We start from the raw sequence: 17,524 nt of genomic DNA, 5'->3' as shown, positions 1-17,524 counted from the left end.
TATGATGTGCAATGATTTTGTTAAAATGTCACTTAAAATGCCACTAAAAAGTGGACCTCTGGACCCACTTATCAAACTAACTCACTTTGAAATTTATTCTGAAGAAAAGTAATAGAAACATCCTAAAAACTAAGAAAGAAAGAATTAAAAAAAAATACTTACTCCAATGTTTTTTTAAATAGTACTGTTAGACCTTCAATATTGTTGATTTTACTCACGTATCCCAAAGTCTGCCTTCCCTTTTTGATGATCTGTGTCTCTAAATCTAGCATACTTTGGAGTTTATGTCATGTTAGCAACTGTTTTAGTTATCTTTTAGGCATTTATTTAGAAAACTAAAATATAAATTCCATAGCATTATTCTGCTATCCAGAAATAGCTCTGAAGAACAACTAACGTCATCTCGTTATTAATAAAACAATGGCTAACGTCAGACAGAAATAAAATGCAAGTAAAATAAACTTGTGTCAGTTTTAATTCAGCACAAAATACAGGAAACATAGAACTTGTATATATTTTAACATTCAGTTTTCCGCTTTAAAGTATCTTTAAGAAAAATATTGAGCTAGTAAAATCAAGATAATGTACTCTGGCACTATGTCCTGACTGGACATAGTATTTTAAGGAATTTGAGAAAACGTACATTTAAGTGTTTAGCTGAGCCCACCTGACCATTCAGACAAGAATTTTTACTTTGCTCACATATTATCTTTTTGAATGTGTGGGTTTGTTTGTTTGTTTTCTTCTCGTTTCTGGTTAGATTAAGCTAAGAATCCTTACACTTTTTCCCGTTCTCTTCCTCCCTAACAGGTAAAAATGACTGTAATAATCTGGATTTATTCTAGCAACATCCAAAGACAAAATCCTGAACTGGCTTCACTAATTTGGAAACATTTTTTTAGACCAATGGAAGAAATTGAGAGCCAGAAGCAGCTCCTGTTTGCAAGAATGTGAAAGTAATTTTCTTTTTTTAAGCCTAGCTGAAAATGAGCTGCAAAGACTCTTCAAGAGTTATTACTGTCTCAGAAGACTAAAAGAATGGTTATGTTCACTAAATGAACGAGCATGTAAAACCAACATTTACATATTGTGTATTTACTTATTTGTATAAAACCAGTATCACTCTGAGTACTGAAAAGCTAACTTTTATCCATGTAATCTTTTGAAGAAAACACACAGTTCACCCTAGTGAAATGTTTAAAGTTCATTCATTGAATGATGTCTGGGGTACAAATGATTTTCGTTTTCAGCATCATACAGAAGTCTTGCCTTTGATTACAACAATAAACCATGGGCAGAAAGAGTGACAAAACATACTGTAGGAAAAACAACTGTAGTATATGAGGATGAAAAATATAAAGTAGTGTCTGGAAAAGACTGATTAGTTTTGAAAATGTGCTAAAAATAACGAGCAAGACTGTTCAGGAAAATATGTATGAGGAAATATATAAAGGGAAAACAGCAATGCACACACAAACAAGTTTAATGGAAATCTACTACACTATTGAAATACAACTGTTTAAAAAAAATGCTGACATTTTGCCAGTAAAATGTGGATGACTTATAGTGAATCACTATACTGGCTGGTACTGGAACTACATGGACACTGACATTAGTGTGTCACTAATTCCCAAGTAGATGAAAATGGTTTGCAGTTGTTTTCATAGAGAACATACATGCAGTTGAATATTCCTATTATCATGCACAGTATGCTATTTTCATTAAAGCCATCTTTTGTACCATGGAACAGTTTTCACAAAAAGGCAGGTGAAAACATTCAGAGGCTTTACCTTCCAATGAGGTAAGAAAAGAAGCGAGGTTATATTCTTGGAGTGGGCATGGAAAAGTACATAGAAAATGTTCCAGACTCCTCACAAGCTAAATATTATAAGATTATTCATGAGTGCACATATAACAACAGAGTAAACATATGTGTAATGAGAACATAGATACTGTCTAGAATATATCTAAGAGTTTGTGTTACAACTATACAAACTCTCATAAATTTGTGTATAACAGAAATTCTAGGAAAAAAAAAAAAGAAAGAAATTGAAGATGCAAAACCAAGAGTACAGTGATGTCACCCATAGCATCAGCCTCCTAGCTCCTAAAAAGCCCTGTATCAAAGACCAGCACATATTACATATAGGTTCCATCTCCACCACATAGTGTAAGATAACAGTCAGGTCATACAGTCCAACATATTACCTAAGCAGAGGAAGACATGAAAACTATATGCCCAATATTTCCCTGAAAAATCTTCATAAAATTGCTCTTTTCTCACTGTTAACTGTTGGCATTGCAGAAGCAATGATTTTACTCATCTATATCTGAATGAGGAATACCAGTTATTTGCTGAATCTTTGTTTGGGTAACTGTAAGCACATCACATCCAAAAAGGGAAATTTCCATTGAGGGCAAAATAAAATCTATTTAGTTAGAACCTATTAAGCCTCATTTGAATTATTTTAACAAAAGATAATGTTTGCCTCCCGTCAAAAAATGAGCAAATGAAAAATACATTAAAACACACATCCCTAGCTCTGGGGAATGCTCTTGCTACTTGATGAGAAAGAACCTCAAAGTATCTCCACAGTCACCATTTCTCCACAGCAAAACATGGATTTCTGATAGATTTCCTTTCTTGTCTGGCTTTTCTAAAACTATAGTTGGCATTCATGGCTCAAGTGTCAAGAAATAACTCCCTCAACTATGATAACCTGGCTGCTTTCAATCATCTGCCCACAGTCTAAAACACAGGCTTTCTGCCCACCTGTTTCCTGAATGTGCTTTATACATACATTCTATTTAGATGCAAAGAAAATGCATTAAAGATTGACTTAATACACACAATTCTCTGCACATATACGATTAAAACAGGACCCCGGGAACTGTAGACAAAAAGTTTACAACAATTAACATCACCTGTTGTCTATTGAACCAAGGACTTACTGAGCAGGCCCTAACACCCAAGAAATCATATTCAAGGCCTTAGGGACAAAGAGTACTATTTTATATGCTAGTGGTCATTAATGAGAAATAATTAAGTTATAGCAATCTACTTCAATGAAAGCATTCATACATCAGCCAGCCATATATATACTTTGTTGAACTGGGGGTCAGAAGAAACAAATGCTCCATGTCACCTGGTTAAAAAGGGTGCGAGTTTTGGCTCTATGAAATGTCACAGTTAAAGAAACTCTCACCTTCCTCTTACTTCCTATGCTTTATATATTGAGATGCAACAGCATGGGGATGTTCAGTTGCAAGTACATGAGCTGTTTTTAACACCTATTTTCTAGCAAAGTTTTATATATTCAGCCACTGAAAGATTAGAATAAAACATTACAATAACAGAGCAAGAACACAGCATCCCAAACTGGGACCATTTTGAAACATACAGACCATAGTGGACAAGTATTATCTAGAAAAGTAATTGATGTTCTTGCTGAGTACTTCAACTGTGAAAGTACATGCATTTGAAGACGTAAAAAAAAAATAAATAAATAAATAAATAAAAAAAAAAAAAACAGCTATCAAGCACTTGAATACAAATACAGCAGTCAGAGCTGTACAAGTCACACTCTTACACAGAACGGTCAGTTAGGGAACGGCATAGAGCAATCCAATCAGGAACTGGACAAACCTTCAGAAATACGCACCAGTACATACACACACACATATATATATGTGCACACAAAACACTAATTTGACACAACTTTTCTCCTGCATAATATTATTCCTCATTCAGTCACAAGGAACATCATTAGAACAATTTGTCAACTATAGTGCTTCACAGGAAAGCAGATACTGAATTTCTTCACATGAAAGGAGATCTTTTTACATTGATGTAACTAGATACGCACCTGTGTAAACTGCTTGCGCAGACAAGCTCTCAGCCTTGTTGAACTTGAGCTGCCAGAAAGCTAGGCCAAGATTTTTGTTTGAACAGGAAACAGCTGGATCGGTGTGTTGTGTAATTTTTGGGTCTTGCAACTTGTCTCTTCTTACTGGATCAAACTGTTTCTACACTAACTGTTTGATACTTCTAGCCCTCAAAATGCATTATATTTACTATATGAGCAGAGTCAACATACCTTCAAACAAACTTCTTACGGTCAAAAATCAAGGTAAACAAAATTACTTTTTGACCTAACAGCTTTAGTGTCATCAATTGCCTCATAAATGTTCTGCTTCCACTACAGTTACAGAATCCTATTCCACTGATATATTATTCTTGCTGTATCTATGCTTTTTTATATGCATGTTGGGCATTACTTGCTGTGATTTTTTGTTTAAAATATCTTTTTTTCACTCTGTATTCTAAAGAATACAGGCACTACCACCATAACTTCCCAAACTTCACTGTTTAGACATTCCAGCTTGGTTTTGTGTTCCTAGCCATTTTCATTTCAAAGGAGCACATGTTTTCTTTGACTGTAATGCTTAAATAATATTCCAGAGCTGAGTCTAAGGTAACTCTCACATTCTAAGCACAACTGTAAAGGGCTTAACACAAGCAGATTTACTGCTAGATACCATACAATGAGGATTTACTTACATCGTATCAAGTCCTAGCATATATCAGCTGGTCCTTTCTTCCTTAGGATGGTGATGATGGTGATGACATTTAACATTTCAGAAATTTGAAGCACTTACTTCAAATCTTTTTCATTTTTTCCCCAAGATACAGAAGAACGCAACATACTCCAGAAAATCTATCACTACCAATGAAGTAGAATTTAAAGCATCTCTGCAGTTCTGAACGCAGATTTACACTGCCTCTATTCCCACACAGTGAAGCCAGCAGTAAGACATAAGACAACAACTTCAGTATATACTGTGACTTGAAAGAAGCATTCTTTTCACTAAAGGGCTAGATTTATTGACTCATTGGAGAATGCTAACTACTTTAATCTTCTCTAATGTGTAACTTAATCAATGGGCAGAAACTCAACATTGAGTCTTATTAGCTATCAAGTCTGTATTTGGCTGCATATATTTCCAAAGCTGAATTCAAGACACAAGTGAGTTCAGAAATTTGTAATGCTGTAATACAATTTAATAATTTCAGGGGTAACAAAAAGTGTAGCTAGTTAATAATACAGAAAGTATACCTGGAGAGCTCCCATTTCTTCTTCTCTTCTGAGTGTCTTCTCTAATAGCTCTGTAAAATGAAAAATGGAACAAGTAAATTCACCTTCTTGCCTTGTAGCCTCACAGGAAAAATACTGTGTCAAATAGTCTGAGTTTTTTTTTTTATTTTACAGCTTGCACAGCTTTCTTTTTGACATAATTAAATTAATTGATTAAATGTGTAAGTGATACAATTGTTTCCAAGCATAGACTCTTGAGGACATTAAGTCAAAAGACAACAGATTTGATTCAGTTATTATAGGACAAACTTCCTTATGCTTAAATCAATACTTAAGTGTGGTTTTAGATTTGAATGAAAGAAAGAAGCAAAGAGATTCACTCTGAAAATCGACTAAAACAGCAATACATCCTAAAAGCAATGCAATTGTTTATCAACATTTACTCTAGACTGCTTAAAGTTAAAACCCAACGGAGAGCAGAAAAAAAAACATCAACCTGCTGCAGGCTTATTACTACTTTAACTATCAGAAAGTTTCTTAAGATCTTTGCATGAAACAAGCACTGCTGTAAACTAAGCCAGTGACTGAATCAAGATGTGCTGCAGTTTCCCAGCAATTAGGACAGTTATGAGATTACAAAATTGCCTGAACAAGCCTCAGAGGACTGAATTCTGACTGTTAATTCCTTCAGCACAATACAGCTAACTGAAAGTACTTGTGTACACCTAAGAAATAATGACTGAAAATTAATACACATACTTATCAATGATAAACTCAAATGATGTACAATAAATGCTGCTTTGAATATTCTACCAACAAGAATTTGCCTTCTTCAAATTTTCTCCTTTTTATCCCTTCTTCTGTTTTACTTAGCTTATCTTTACTTTTCATTCTCCTTTCTCATTATGACGTCTCCTCTTGAGCTCCCCTAACCTGTTACTTTTATTCCCATACCTCATTCTCCATTTCTGACTACACACAGGTTACCTGAGACTTGGTTTTGGACATTAGTCCTTTAAAAGGAATAAAGATAACATACACAAATTTTTAATTATTTCATTCACAAGCAGAGATATTGACTTGCTGTTCTTCCTTCCTAGTTTCTATGCAGTTTTTTTCAATTCCTTTCTTTAATAAAATAACTGTTTCTTCACTTTCTTTTGGCATGTTCATATGTTTCTGTATTATCCTTTTGTATGCTTTTCAGTACAATGATTCAACTGCCATGTAAATTACTGTAGCCAAATGTGCTGCCATCACCATTAGTTACTAAGAGATTTGGGTTTGGAAAGTGGCCTCCTTGAATGTTTTCCTTGGGTATACTCCAGTATTATAATTGACTTGGTACAAATTAGTATTGTAGTACTAACTTTAATAAAAAAAAGTGAGGAGGGAGGACTAAATCTATGAGAAAGGGATAGGAAATGGAAGATTCTTCCCTGCATTCCATATGACCAAAAAAAAAAAAAAGAGATTTCTATACTCAACATTGGCTTATTTTAATTATAGTGCAACACTTGACATTCCATTGTACTAACATTACTGTTCTAAGTGAAAAGGATGTTATTACAAGGTTCTTTTCAAAGAAGTTTTATAAATGTAATGCAAACTGAACTAATTTCTACTCTAAATTTGAAAGTTCTGTATCTGAAAGTAGCGATCTCCAGAATTAATTCTCTTTACTATACCACTGCCTAAATTGGCTGCCCTGCAGGAGGCTTCACAAAACTTTACCCCAGAAGAGTATGTAATTATTTAAGTGATGTTATTTAAATGGTAACATATTCATACTATACGGACTTGCCCTCTATGACCACGTATTTAAGAACCAAGTTCTGTACCAAAACTGATGATTCTGCTTAACATTTCATCTAAGAAAGCAAAGCTGAAGCAAAAGAAAAAGAAAAAAGGAGCAATACATATTATACAGCTTTACAAAAAAGTCCACTAAAAATGCAGCACATTGAATCATTCTTTTAAATATGGCTATTCATCATGACAGAATATATTTGCCTACTTGATCTAAAAAGCTCTGTTTGATAAAACATTATCAAATAATGTTTTGATATGTTTTGATAATGTTTTTTATCTGCTGTATTTAAATGTGCAAACATATTTAAAATACTCATTGCCAAAAAAATAACATTACAATGACATATAGAGAATGCATCATGTCTATAATATAACAAAGATGGTCACTGGCCCTAGTGAAGGCTCCTTCCATTCATCCAGCGAACAGTCTCTTGAGTTCCTCTAACTATACCTTTCTTCTTAAAGGAAGTTGCACTGTGCCATGAGTTTCTACATCTATCAACAATCCCACTATGACCATCTTTTAAGGTCTAACGTAACCACAGGGTTCTTGGTTTTTTTTGTAAGCAAAATATCTTCATTTTCACGGAGCACAGAACACATCAATTTATAGATTGTCTAGAAGAATCAGCAATAATGAAAAAGCATTACAAAGGCAGCATCAGGCACCAATGGTTCTTTTCAAAATATGACTCATATACATGGAAAAAGAGAAATTACTTTTACAAATAAAGGTATTAATCAACATATTTCCCTTTTTTATTTTTAGCTCACTAAGAAGCACATAATCCTATAATGAGCAATAAGCTAAAACCAGTCAAAAATCAAATATGTTTCAGTTGTTTTAGTAACACTTAAAATCAAGAGCTAATTCAGAATATTGTGTGAAAAATTAGGGATCATACTTCTGTGCAGTTTTACAAAAAGTATTAAAAATGGTTAAAAAACAAACCATCTAAGGTTTATATCACATTTAGCTTATGAACACCAGTAAGCACAGCTGAATTCCTTGATGTTATACCACAGCATTTAAGATTTATCTGATCAAAATTCCAGGAAATACACAGGTTACAATTTAAAACATTTCATCATAACTTTAAATACATGATGAAAAAAAGATATGCAGAACTAATTGTAAAATGTTAAAAAGTAGCTCAGCTCCTTTACCTCTATGCTGAGAGCAAGAAGCTGGGAAACAAGACATTGACTCTGTACAACCTGGAGCAACTTCCTAAAAATCTGAATCAAAAATCAGGGATTTATTTCAGAAAGGAGACTGAACTGCCTTCATTCATTATTAAGTAGTAGGAACTGGTTTTAAACACTGCATAACCTCACATTTTAAGAAACCAAAGACAGTGATTAACTACATTCTACTTCATATTCTCTGTGAAGACTAAAGTGTCAGAGAAAAGTTAAAAAACAGATAAACACCACAACAGATTATAATTTGGTATCCGTAAATTCCTAACTTGTCCTAGCAAAGGCGAATGCCCAAATACAGATGTGTACACAGAATTAGTTCTTACAGTCACAAGTATCTAGCTGTAGAGTCCAAGAACTCTAAAACATATAAAACATATACAAAAAAAAAAAAAGCAGAAAACAAAAAAACACTAAAGTTGACATTTGCACTTCAATTCAGTACCCCATACATAGTTAAGATACCGTAAACTATGCAAGTTTGCAAGTTATCTGCATGCTGAAAGCACATTAGACACAGGACTCTCACCCCTCTTAAATAGCTACAGATTACATAGGAAACTGTACGTCAAATCATACAACACTAAATATCTGTCTGTGGGCCACTGGGGTTGGCAGAATAGCTGCCTAAGCTCTGCTGACTATGACTAGATCTCGACTGACTGTAACAGGAATTCAGCCAACTAGTTTAACGTAGCCACCAACATATAGATGCCAATTTCAAAATGAGTCCCACCACTAACTTCCCTTAGTCAAATTTATCTCTAATTCAATACCAATAGGAATTATTATATTGGGAATATACTAATACTCTTGTTTGGTTTTCTGTTCTTCCACCTGTAAAATGGAAAGAATGTTAGCTACCTTACACCTAGTAATGAAACTACGATTATATTTGCAAGTTATTTATTTTTCAAAGAAAACATTAAGTATTATTAGCTAACTGCAGATTTAAAAGAACATAACTGCATATTTAAATTGGGGTCAGTCAATGAGGAAGGCTGCTATGCAGGCGCTGCATAACCATGGCACTCAAAGGAAGTGCAATCTCAATAATTCTACTTATGTGGTGTTAAAACAAGAAATCCAGGCTATTACCAGAGAACAACAGCAGTTTGGAGAAAAGCATCAACATATTTATCTCATCATGCTAACACCCATTCTTTTCCAAGACACAAGTCAGGAATTTCAGTTATATATTAGTAAAATTATTTTTGATTTCCCCAGGTTTGCAATCTTGGAAATTTGTTTTTTATGTTGTATGCTGATGATTTTATCCTTAAATTTACTTTGATCGAAAATTGTTGTAGATTTATTTCAAGTCTTCCATATCATTCTGACTTCAAATATACATGCTATGGCCTTCAATCATCATATGGATATATTGCCCAGAAAGCCGCTGAACAGATACTGCAGCATTTTTGTAGATACACAAGACAGCCAAGCAGGTTTCCATAAAGTGTGAGGGAATTTTCAAGCAGCTGAACAAACCTGTTTCTCCCAGCTATAAATTACTTATCTCGCATATGCCTGCAGAGCAAAGTTGAATCATATATTATGCTACTAACGAGTTAAGGCCCTATTTTGGGGGGATGAATTAAGCTGTTTCTGAATGAATCATTTTAAGCTAAACATTTCACAATGCATATGCTCATGGTTATCCCAACCAGAAGAACTACTGTTTTGCACTGTACCTATGTTGGTATGGTTTTGGTGAATGGCTTCACAGTATCCTGACACAGGTCCAGAAACACTGGATACTAGAAGATGATTCAGTGAGTCTGGACCTTTGTACAGTTATGCTGGACACTACAAATAACCCAAGCATTATATACAACTGAGACAAAAAACAGTATTGGGACGTGCTTTGAACAACTAATTGAAATTGTGCTTGCCATGCATTCAAATCATTAAGAGAATTTCTATATATTTTATCTTAGAAGAGCTCTAGAGAAATAGGTATTTCTTAGAAACTTAATTTTTACTAGTGTAGAAAAAGACTGATAAATTATGAATAGAAGCACATTTATAATAACCCCAATCAAGATATTTTTCAAAATGTGAAATTATAATTTGGACATAAAATACTGAATATTTCTATCCTGCTACTTTCATCCTTACCATATGCATAGGTTTAGAACACAATATGCAGAAAAGTAAATATGAACTTAAAAGGAAAACTGAATGAAAATCACTTAAACTCTTACTAGATTGTCTGTATCCCCTGACTACAGGCTGTGCAGTCTTCAGATCATAAATTACTTTAGCATGCCTGCAGCACATATTACAGTAATAATAAATTTAAAAATATATTCCTGACACTGTAAATGAATTTACAACAACTTTTCCAACTGCACGCTGTTCATGAACATAAAGATTTTTTGCTATACTAATCCCCTTTTATTAATGCACGTTCTTTTAAGCATTAAAATTTATAAAAACATTGAAGTGATGAACAAAAAACAGTGAAATATTTTTCAACTCGTGAAAGAAAATAAAGCAGGGAGAAACCTCAAAAAAGTATTTTCAAGTTATTTCCTCTGGAATTACATTCAGTTGGTTAATGTTTGTCATGGCCAAACTCAATGGTCACTGTGGTTTTTTTTGTTTGTTTTTTATTTGTAGCTCTGCTAAACTTAAAAATTCTCAAACGATTTTTAATACTCATTACAGCTTACTTGTTTATTAGCAATTTTTTATATTAGTATTGAGCACCTTACACAATCTTTAAAGATTGTAATTTGGTTACTACCACTGCAATCACTGCAGTGCTCATCACCAACAAGAGTAAATCAGCTGTTTATCTGAATCTAAATCAATAGCTTCCTTACCTCCAACCTCAAAAGAGTACCATTTTTAAAAAAGTGATTTGTTTTTGCTGAATTCTTCGCCTCAACAAGCTCTTAAACTCTAGCAATATATTAGCTGCTGTAGTCTTTAGTAAGTAACATAGTATCTGGAAAGGTATTTAGTTTACACAATCTTTTTTGTTGTTGTTTTAAACAAATTCAGTTTTGTGAAACCTTTTTGGTATACACTATTATTTTCACTATGAAATGTGAAAACAGGTTCTTAAATCTACAGTGGTGTGTTTGTTCACATGAACTCATGATCATAACACAGAAAAGAAAAAAAAGGCATCTGAAGCTGAGACAGAAGTTTAGTGTTCAGATTCCCCACAAAAGAGATTTATTGCTATGCAGAAAATTGTATGCGCTGTGCTTTCTTTCCACTCCCTGAGGCTTAGAAAAATATTTCCCTATCTTCACAGAGCTGATGTGAGACTTTCAATACACTGAAATCCATGCAAAAGATATCATTATCACTGTAAAAGGTGATAACAGAGCAATCATTTTGTCTTAGCAATTGCCTAACTTATCAGCTGAGGAAGATGTTAAACTACGTTGACTGCAGTTATTTTGGACCATGTTCATTCTAAAATGAGAGCTAGTGCAGAAGGCGCAAGAGGGAGGATTGTGAACAGGAATACACATATATATGTATATGTGTTCATCTTAAAGAACAGCTATAGGTAAGCAAATTTTGCATGACTTTTCTGTAGCAACAGACAAGCTGCAGAGGATTCCAAGCAGCCCCTGAGGGACCTTAGTATCTTAGTTAAATAATGACTGAAGAAAAACTTAAAGAAAGCATCACTTCCTAGATACTTCACTATGCTTTAGTAAGAAACTCTTGAAATGTGTTGACATTTTTCCACTGACGTGGTAAAATCAGAGGGCTAACCCAGAAGTGAAAAATAAAAAGGTTGCCTTATTCTCAAAGACCATTATGAAACTGTGATCAAAGCTTAGAATAATGGCGGTCTCCATGCATCAGTGGTCTCCAAAGTGGGGTACACACACATCAGCTGGGTGTACCATTGACAAATACAAAATATTTTAAGTGTTTACTTCAACTTTATCTCATCTCTTTTTAATTTTTGTTTTGTGTATGTTTTATAACATATTTATTAGTACAGCAATACCTATATATAATGAGATACATGAGAGTGCATTACAGACTTTCCTGTTTTATCTGCTGTAGAATGATACCACCAGAGCTTTTTCTTATCTGAAGCCTTCATAAAATCATAGGCCTACTGACACAGAAAACAACAATGGGCTAATATTATCTTTAGACATCTATTTAATGACTTACGGCATTTTAGTCATATATATATATATATATATATATATATATATATATATATTTCCCAATAAAATGTTTTTTTAGCAGAAAAAATAAATTGTCTAAAAACAATAATTAGAGATGTTAAGGATAGCAGAATGAAACAAAACCTGAAGAAATACACAAAAAAAATGATTCAGTAAAGCAAAAGTTTATCACAAATGCATCACTTCTGCCATGATAATTAAAAGAGGACACAATATACACTGTTGCCAAAATTAACTTTGTATCAAAGCTGTTTAACTAGTATCTTGGTTGGCTGTTTTGAGAACAGTTTAGAGTTCCAGGATGTTGTTTCCCAATTACAAATTAAAATCTACTTATGAAAAATACATCCATAAATCTGCAGTAAACAGGTTACTGAAGATTAAAACACAAGTCATACAACCATTGGTTGAACCTATCTTCAAATCAATGATATAAAACATATAAAACATGCAGTAATAATTGTGAACTACTCCCATCACGGGACATTCTTCATGGCTTGTACAAATTTAGATCCAAATTTAGATCCATCAACAATTGTTGTAGTAACCTAATAAGGATGCCAGTGAATAAAGTAATCAGAAATCTACAGCGTCAGTGTCACGTTATTTTCCATTTAACACACTCAAGGTGGTAGAATTGAACATAGCAGGGAAAATCAATACTGCTAGTGCTCGTGCCCTTCTCTGATGTGAGCATTAGCTTAGAGCATTGTCCTGTAACCTCACTTCAACACTTTTTATCAACAAAAAATCCAAATCTGAAACATTATGGTAAAATTCTGGACTATGTTTTTTACTCACAAGTAAAAAGGCAGGTTTGTTTGTTTGTTTTAAGTGTAAGATGAACTTTCTTCATGGGAAACAAAATTCTTAGCACCATTAACTGCAGTAATTAACATACTATTTAAATTTCAGTACCAGGGAATACAGGTGGTACTTCATCTTGCTTATTGTCAAAGATACATAATCCATAAGAGAACACACATTAACACACATACATACATACATTTGAAAAGAAACATGATTTGGAATAAGCTGCAATGCTTTTCTTCTCACTATCTACTGAAAAACATCAAAATATAAAAGTAGAGACTACAACTCTTCCTTTTATTATCCTTAGGGTGACATGTATTGATCACAGTCACAGAAGTTCCTTTTCACTTAAAACTATGCAGATCTTCTCATGAAGAAAAAGCGAGATTAAGAACACTAAAAAGAAAGATAATTGAGGGAGACAAAGAAGGTCATTGAAGTCAACTGAATTTAGACTTATTTTGACATTCGAGAAACTTAAAGACAACATAAGTCACCTTGAAAATGTCAAAGTGGGGAAAAATCTGCTTCATTTACTTTTTGCAACCATCTACCAGAAGATTGTGAAGGTTAGGTGAAGATGCTGTAAATCAAGTTAGTAAATAGTTGTTAGAGACCATACTGATATTATCAACTCTACAAAAGGCTAATAAATAGCTGTTTTTTCCTCTACAGGTTTACAGAATCTGACAGTATGTGAGAAGTAGAATTTCCACTAAACGATGAAATGAAAAAGATCAGTCAAGATAACCACCAGAACTTCAAGAAAACTCCCTATCTTTATATTTCATTTTGGTATCTTGAACAGCATCAACCAAAATGATTTCAAGCTTCTTCTTGAGCAGGTATAGATGCTCACTTTAAAACAGATTTTATCAAAAGTTGTATACAATTCTATCATCTGTCCTGGGGTAAATATGATCTTCCATATACCACAGACGGGTCCAGTGCAAGGGATGTAAATAAACATATGTCAGCCTTTCCATACTGCATACTCTTGTTGATTTGTGAGTAATTCAATTTTAAGTAGATGCAGATACCACTTCCTTGCTGAATTACTGCCATTATTTTGTGAATTTTATTTTGTGAATATTATCAGTGCTTCTAAAGCCTCAATGCCTGTGTTTCATTGATGACTTGACTTGATTCTACCGTTTAGAACAGAAGCTAGTGAAATCCCAGCCGACGTGCTGGTACTAAATGCACCAGTTCCAGAAGATGTGGTCAGGTCACATCATACACTGCATTTGCATGTATGCAGGTATGGAGGTCTTCTTGCTCCCTGCTTCTGCACATGTACTGCTCTGGCTTGCTTTGTCCTGGCTCTAATGGTCACTGAACCTTCAACAGGGACAACTGAGTTTATTACAATGGGAATAGTCTGTAATGGCAAAAAACACAAATAGCCCTACATGGTTAAGGATAAGGAAAAAAAATGGTTACAGAGGGGTCCAATGATGAGAAGACAAAAAAAAAAAAAAAAAAAAAAAAAAAAGGAGTAAATACCACCAATGGGAGTGATAAGGAAGCAAGAATTTAGCCTTTTGTCTGCAATAAGAAATTAAATAACTCAGCTAAATGTGAAACTATAGTCTGACCCACTAACTCCTGATCTAGTGGAGGGTATCTCTGCCCATGGCAGTGGGGTTAGAACTACATTAGAACTACACAACCTTTAAGGTCCCTTCCAAGCCAAACCATTCTATGATTCTAACTCATCATTATTTTGGATTTGAGTATGTGAGCTGTAATCAAACTTCTGGATACAGTGCAGAGCTATCCAGGCTAACTGATCAAGGGCTTCCCTATTCCCCCCACTCCCTTCCCATCCCCCACTTTTGATTAGAAAACATTGAATATACTGGGGGGCGGGGGAGGGGAATCATTACATAAAACAAAATACAATAAGAAATGTTCTCAAATTCAGGTCTCCAGAACAGTTGATATTTTAAACAGAAAATATAGATGAACATCCTGTTTTGTTATTGCATACAATATAGAATTGAATTTTTACAATTCTCTCGTAAATGGAGAAACATTTCCTTTCTGCTGATGAACAAAACCTCCCAGAAGTGCAGAGAAAGAAATTGAAACTTAATTTGTTTTCATTCACCAAGTGCAAGTGTGAAAAGATAATTTCTCATTTCTTGTTTTAGAAAATTATGTTGATATGTTTATGGGCATAGCAGCTACATAAAAATTATGGTATGGCATATATAAATGACAAAACAGGAAATTGAATGCCACTTTCTTGACAGAGATCTCTGACTTAATATCCTATGTTTTTCTTTTTCTCATGTTTATTATCCCAAACATATTTATGCATATCAGCAAATTTCCTTTTGGCTACATCTGAAAGACAGCTGTGTATCTTAATACCCAAAAGTACGGAGAACTGATCTTGGACCTAACAACTAAGGACAAGCCAAAGATTAAGGATAACAAATTTTCTGAAGCAGCTTGTACAACTCATTCAAACTGTAGTAACTGGGAAAACTGAGGAAGGCTATCAGCTGCAACATGGAAAGCTTTTCTAGCAAAGGACATTTGTTACCTGAGCTGAACAATTGTTTGGAGCTTAGAAGTGTATTTTTAAGTAGTCCATTTGAAGATCAGAGCAAAACAAGCCCTGCAACATTTTCAGCAAAGAACAGCAGGAAAGATAGGAGGCTGAAAGGTGCTAGTCTTAACTTTGTTTCCCTACCTGTCTCAGGAAAAAAAAAAGTATCTTTCAGCTGCTTGGGCATGTTAATAAACAGTCAAAAGTAAAGCATGCAAAAACAGCTTTGTGGGATTCAGTCCTTGATAAATACTAAAAGAAAGCTTTTAATTCTACCTGGTTGCCCTATGCATCACTAAGACCCAAAGATCTTCTAAGAAAACACTTCAAACAAACATATGCACACAGAGGCCACTGTCTCTCATCACAATACAGACAACTTCCAAAAATTCACATTAGTTCCTACTAATTAGATAGCTATTAGCAACCACAGTTAATACAACAAGCAGTTATGTCAACTATCTGTCAACTTGTGCTTTAGAGAAAGAAACTGTAATTGTTTATCCCATTCTCCCACCACTGCATAATTTCTACAGGTAGACAGATATTCAATTAACATTTAGCAAAGAAGTGGTAAACAGTTCATCGCAATCCCACAAAAAAAAAAAAAAGCCAATATAAATGGGAGAACGCACTGTATAACCCACACACCTAATTCTTGTACCTATTTACAACATAGTTACATTATGTCTGTTAAATCCCACCAAAATGCTGGAATTAACTAAATTTTGCAAAGCTGATAAAACGTTTGATATTCATTTATGACAAAGGCCTCTTAAAACACACTTCATAAAGTATATTGACAAACAGAAACCTAGAAAGTGACTTTAATAGCAGGGGCATCATCCCCTAGATTAGGAATGAATTCTCAACAGTATCAGGAAAGGAGGGAAACAGAGAGAGACACCAAGCAAATATCAAGTGTTCTCCACTGGGTATCTCCTTAAAGTGTGAAACTTACTACACATACATTAAAATATGCATTTACCTGCTCTTGCCAACTGAGAACCATCTATAGGAAGGTAGTCTCTGAAAATGTGTACTCAGTATTGAAAAGTCATACTATTTTCATACCCCTTAGCAATCTTAATAAACTGCTAAATTTGTCTTTCCTCATGTTTTTTTATGTTGTATAAGATAAAATACAGTAACAAAACATTAAAGATCCTGAACCTAAAAGTAAAGGTTTACAATAATGTTTTACACTGTAATTCTATTATTTCAACAACTGGACAATATACATAAGTTAAAATGATATGCTTACTACCAGAACTTGAGTGAATATCAAAGTTTTACTGGGTAGTTTATAAAGTGAGCAATGAAGGTCACTTCATTAGCGTACACTTTTCAGAAAACTAGTAAAATTTTCATTAGCTAGAACAGATTAGCTAACTCCAAATCAAAAGGATCCGAACACACAGGGTAAGAAGCATGCATATAAAGGGCAAAGCTAATGACAGTTCAGTAAGCTGTTATATGTCCATAGCTTTTACAGAAATATTTACTTGTCTCCAATACCTTTTGTATTTATTTGTGAAGTCTTTAGTAATGCATTAAGAAATGATCCAGCTCTCAAAAAAGAGCATTTAAAAATCACATTGCTGTGGGTATTGAACACCATATAGAATTCTGCTAATAGCTGCCCAAAGGGTATCTGTAATTTTGACATCCTCATTTAAAAGGGAGAGCACATTGCAGTCAATAGCTGTGTGATCCAACTGCAGATCAACATTCTCTTCCCAGAACAGCTCTACCAGGGAGTTTATTTCAGACTTGTAATTCAAACTTCTATGAGTTATGAAACTTGAGAAAAAATATGGTTCTAAACTTTTTCAGAAAACAAGAAAACAAACAAAACAAAGTTG

The 17,524-nt window shown here is 33.9% G+C and overlaps 1 protein-coding gene across 1 annotated transcript in view; it reads right to left on the bottom strand.

Moving 5' to 3' along the window:
• Positions 1-17,524, bottom strand: part of CEP128 (centrosomal protein 128) — a gene marked incomplete at both ends in the record, with an annotated part of 109,983 nt that overhangs the window by 21,911 nt on the left and 70,548 nt on the right. Inside the window, one exon of the mRNA XM_084288230.1 lies at positions 5,118-5,167. Within this exon, the coding sequence (XP_084144356.1) occupies positions 5,118-5,167 (50 nt within the window). The remainder of the gene's footprint in view (positions 1-5,117; positions 5,168-17,524) is intronic.

Source organism: Netta rufina (genome assembly GCF_964035555.1).
Source record: "Netta rufina genome assembly, chromosome: 5".
NCBI lineage: Eukaryota > Metazoa > Chordata > Aves > Anseriformes > Anatidae > Netta > Netta rufina.
The sequence above is the reverse complement of the archived record's forward strand: the minus strand, read 5'-3'. Positions and strand labels throughout refer to the sequence as shown.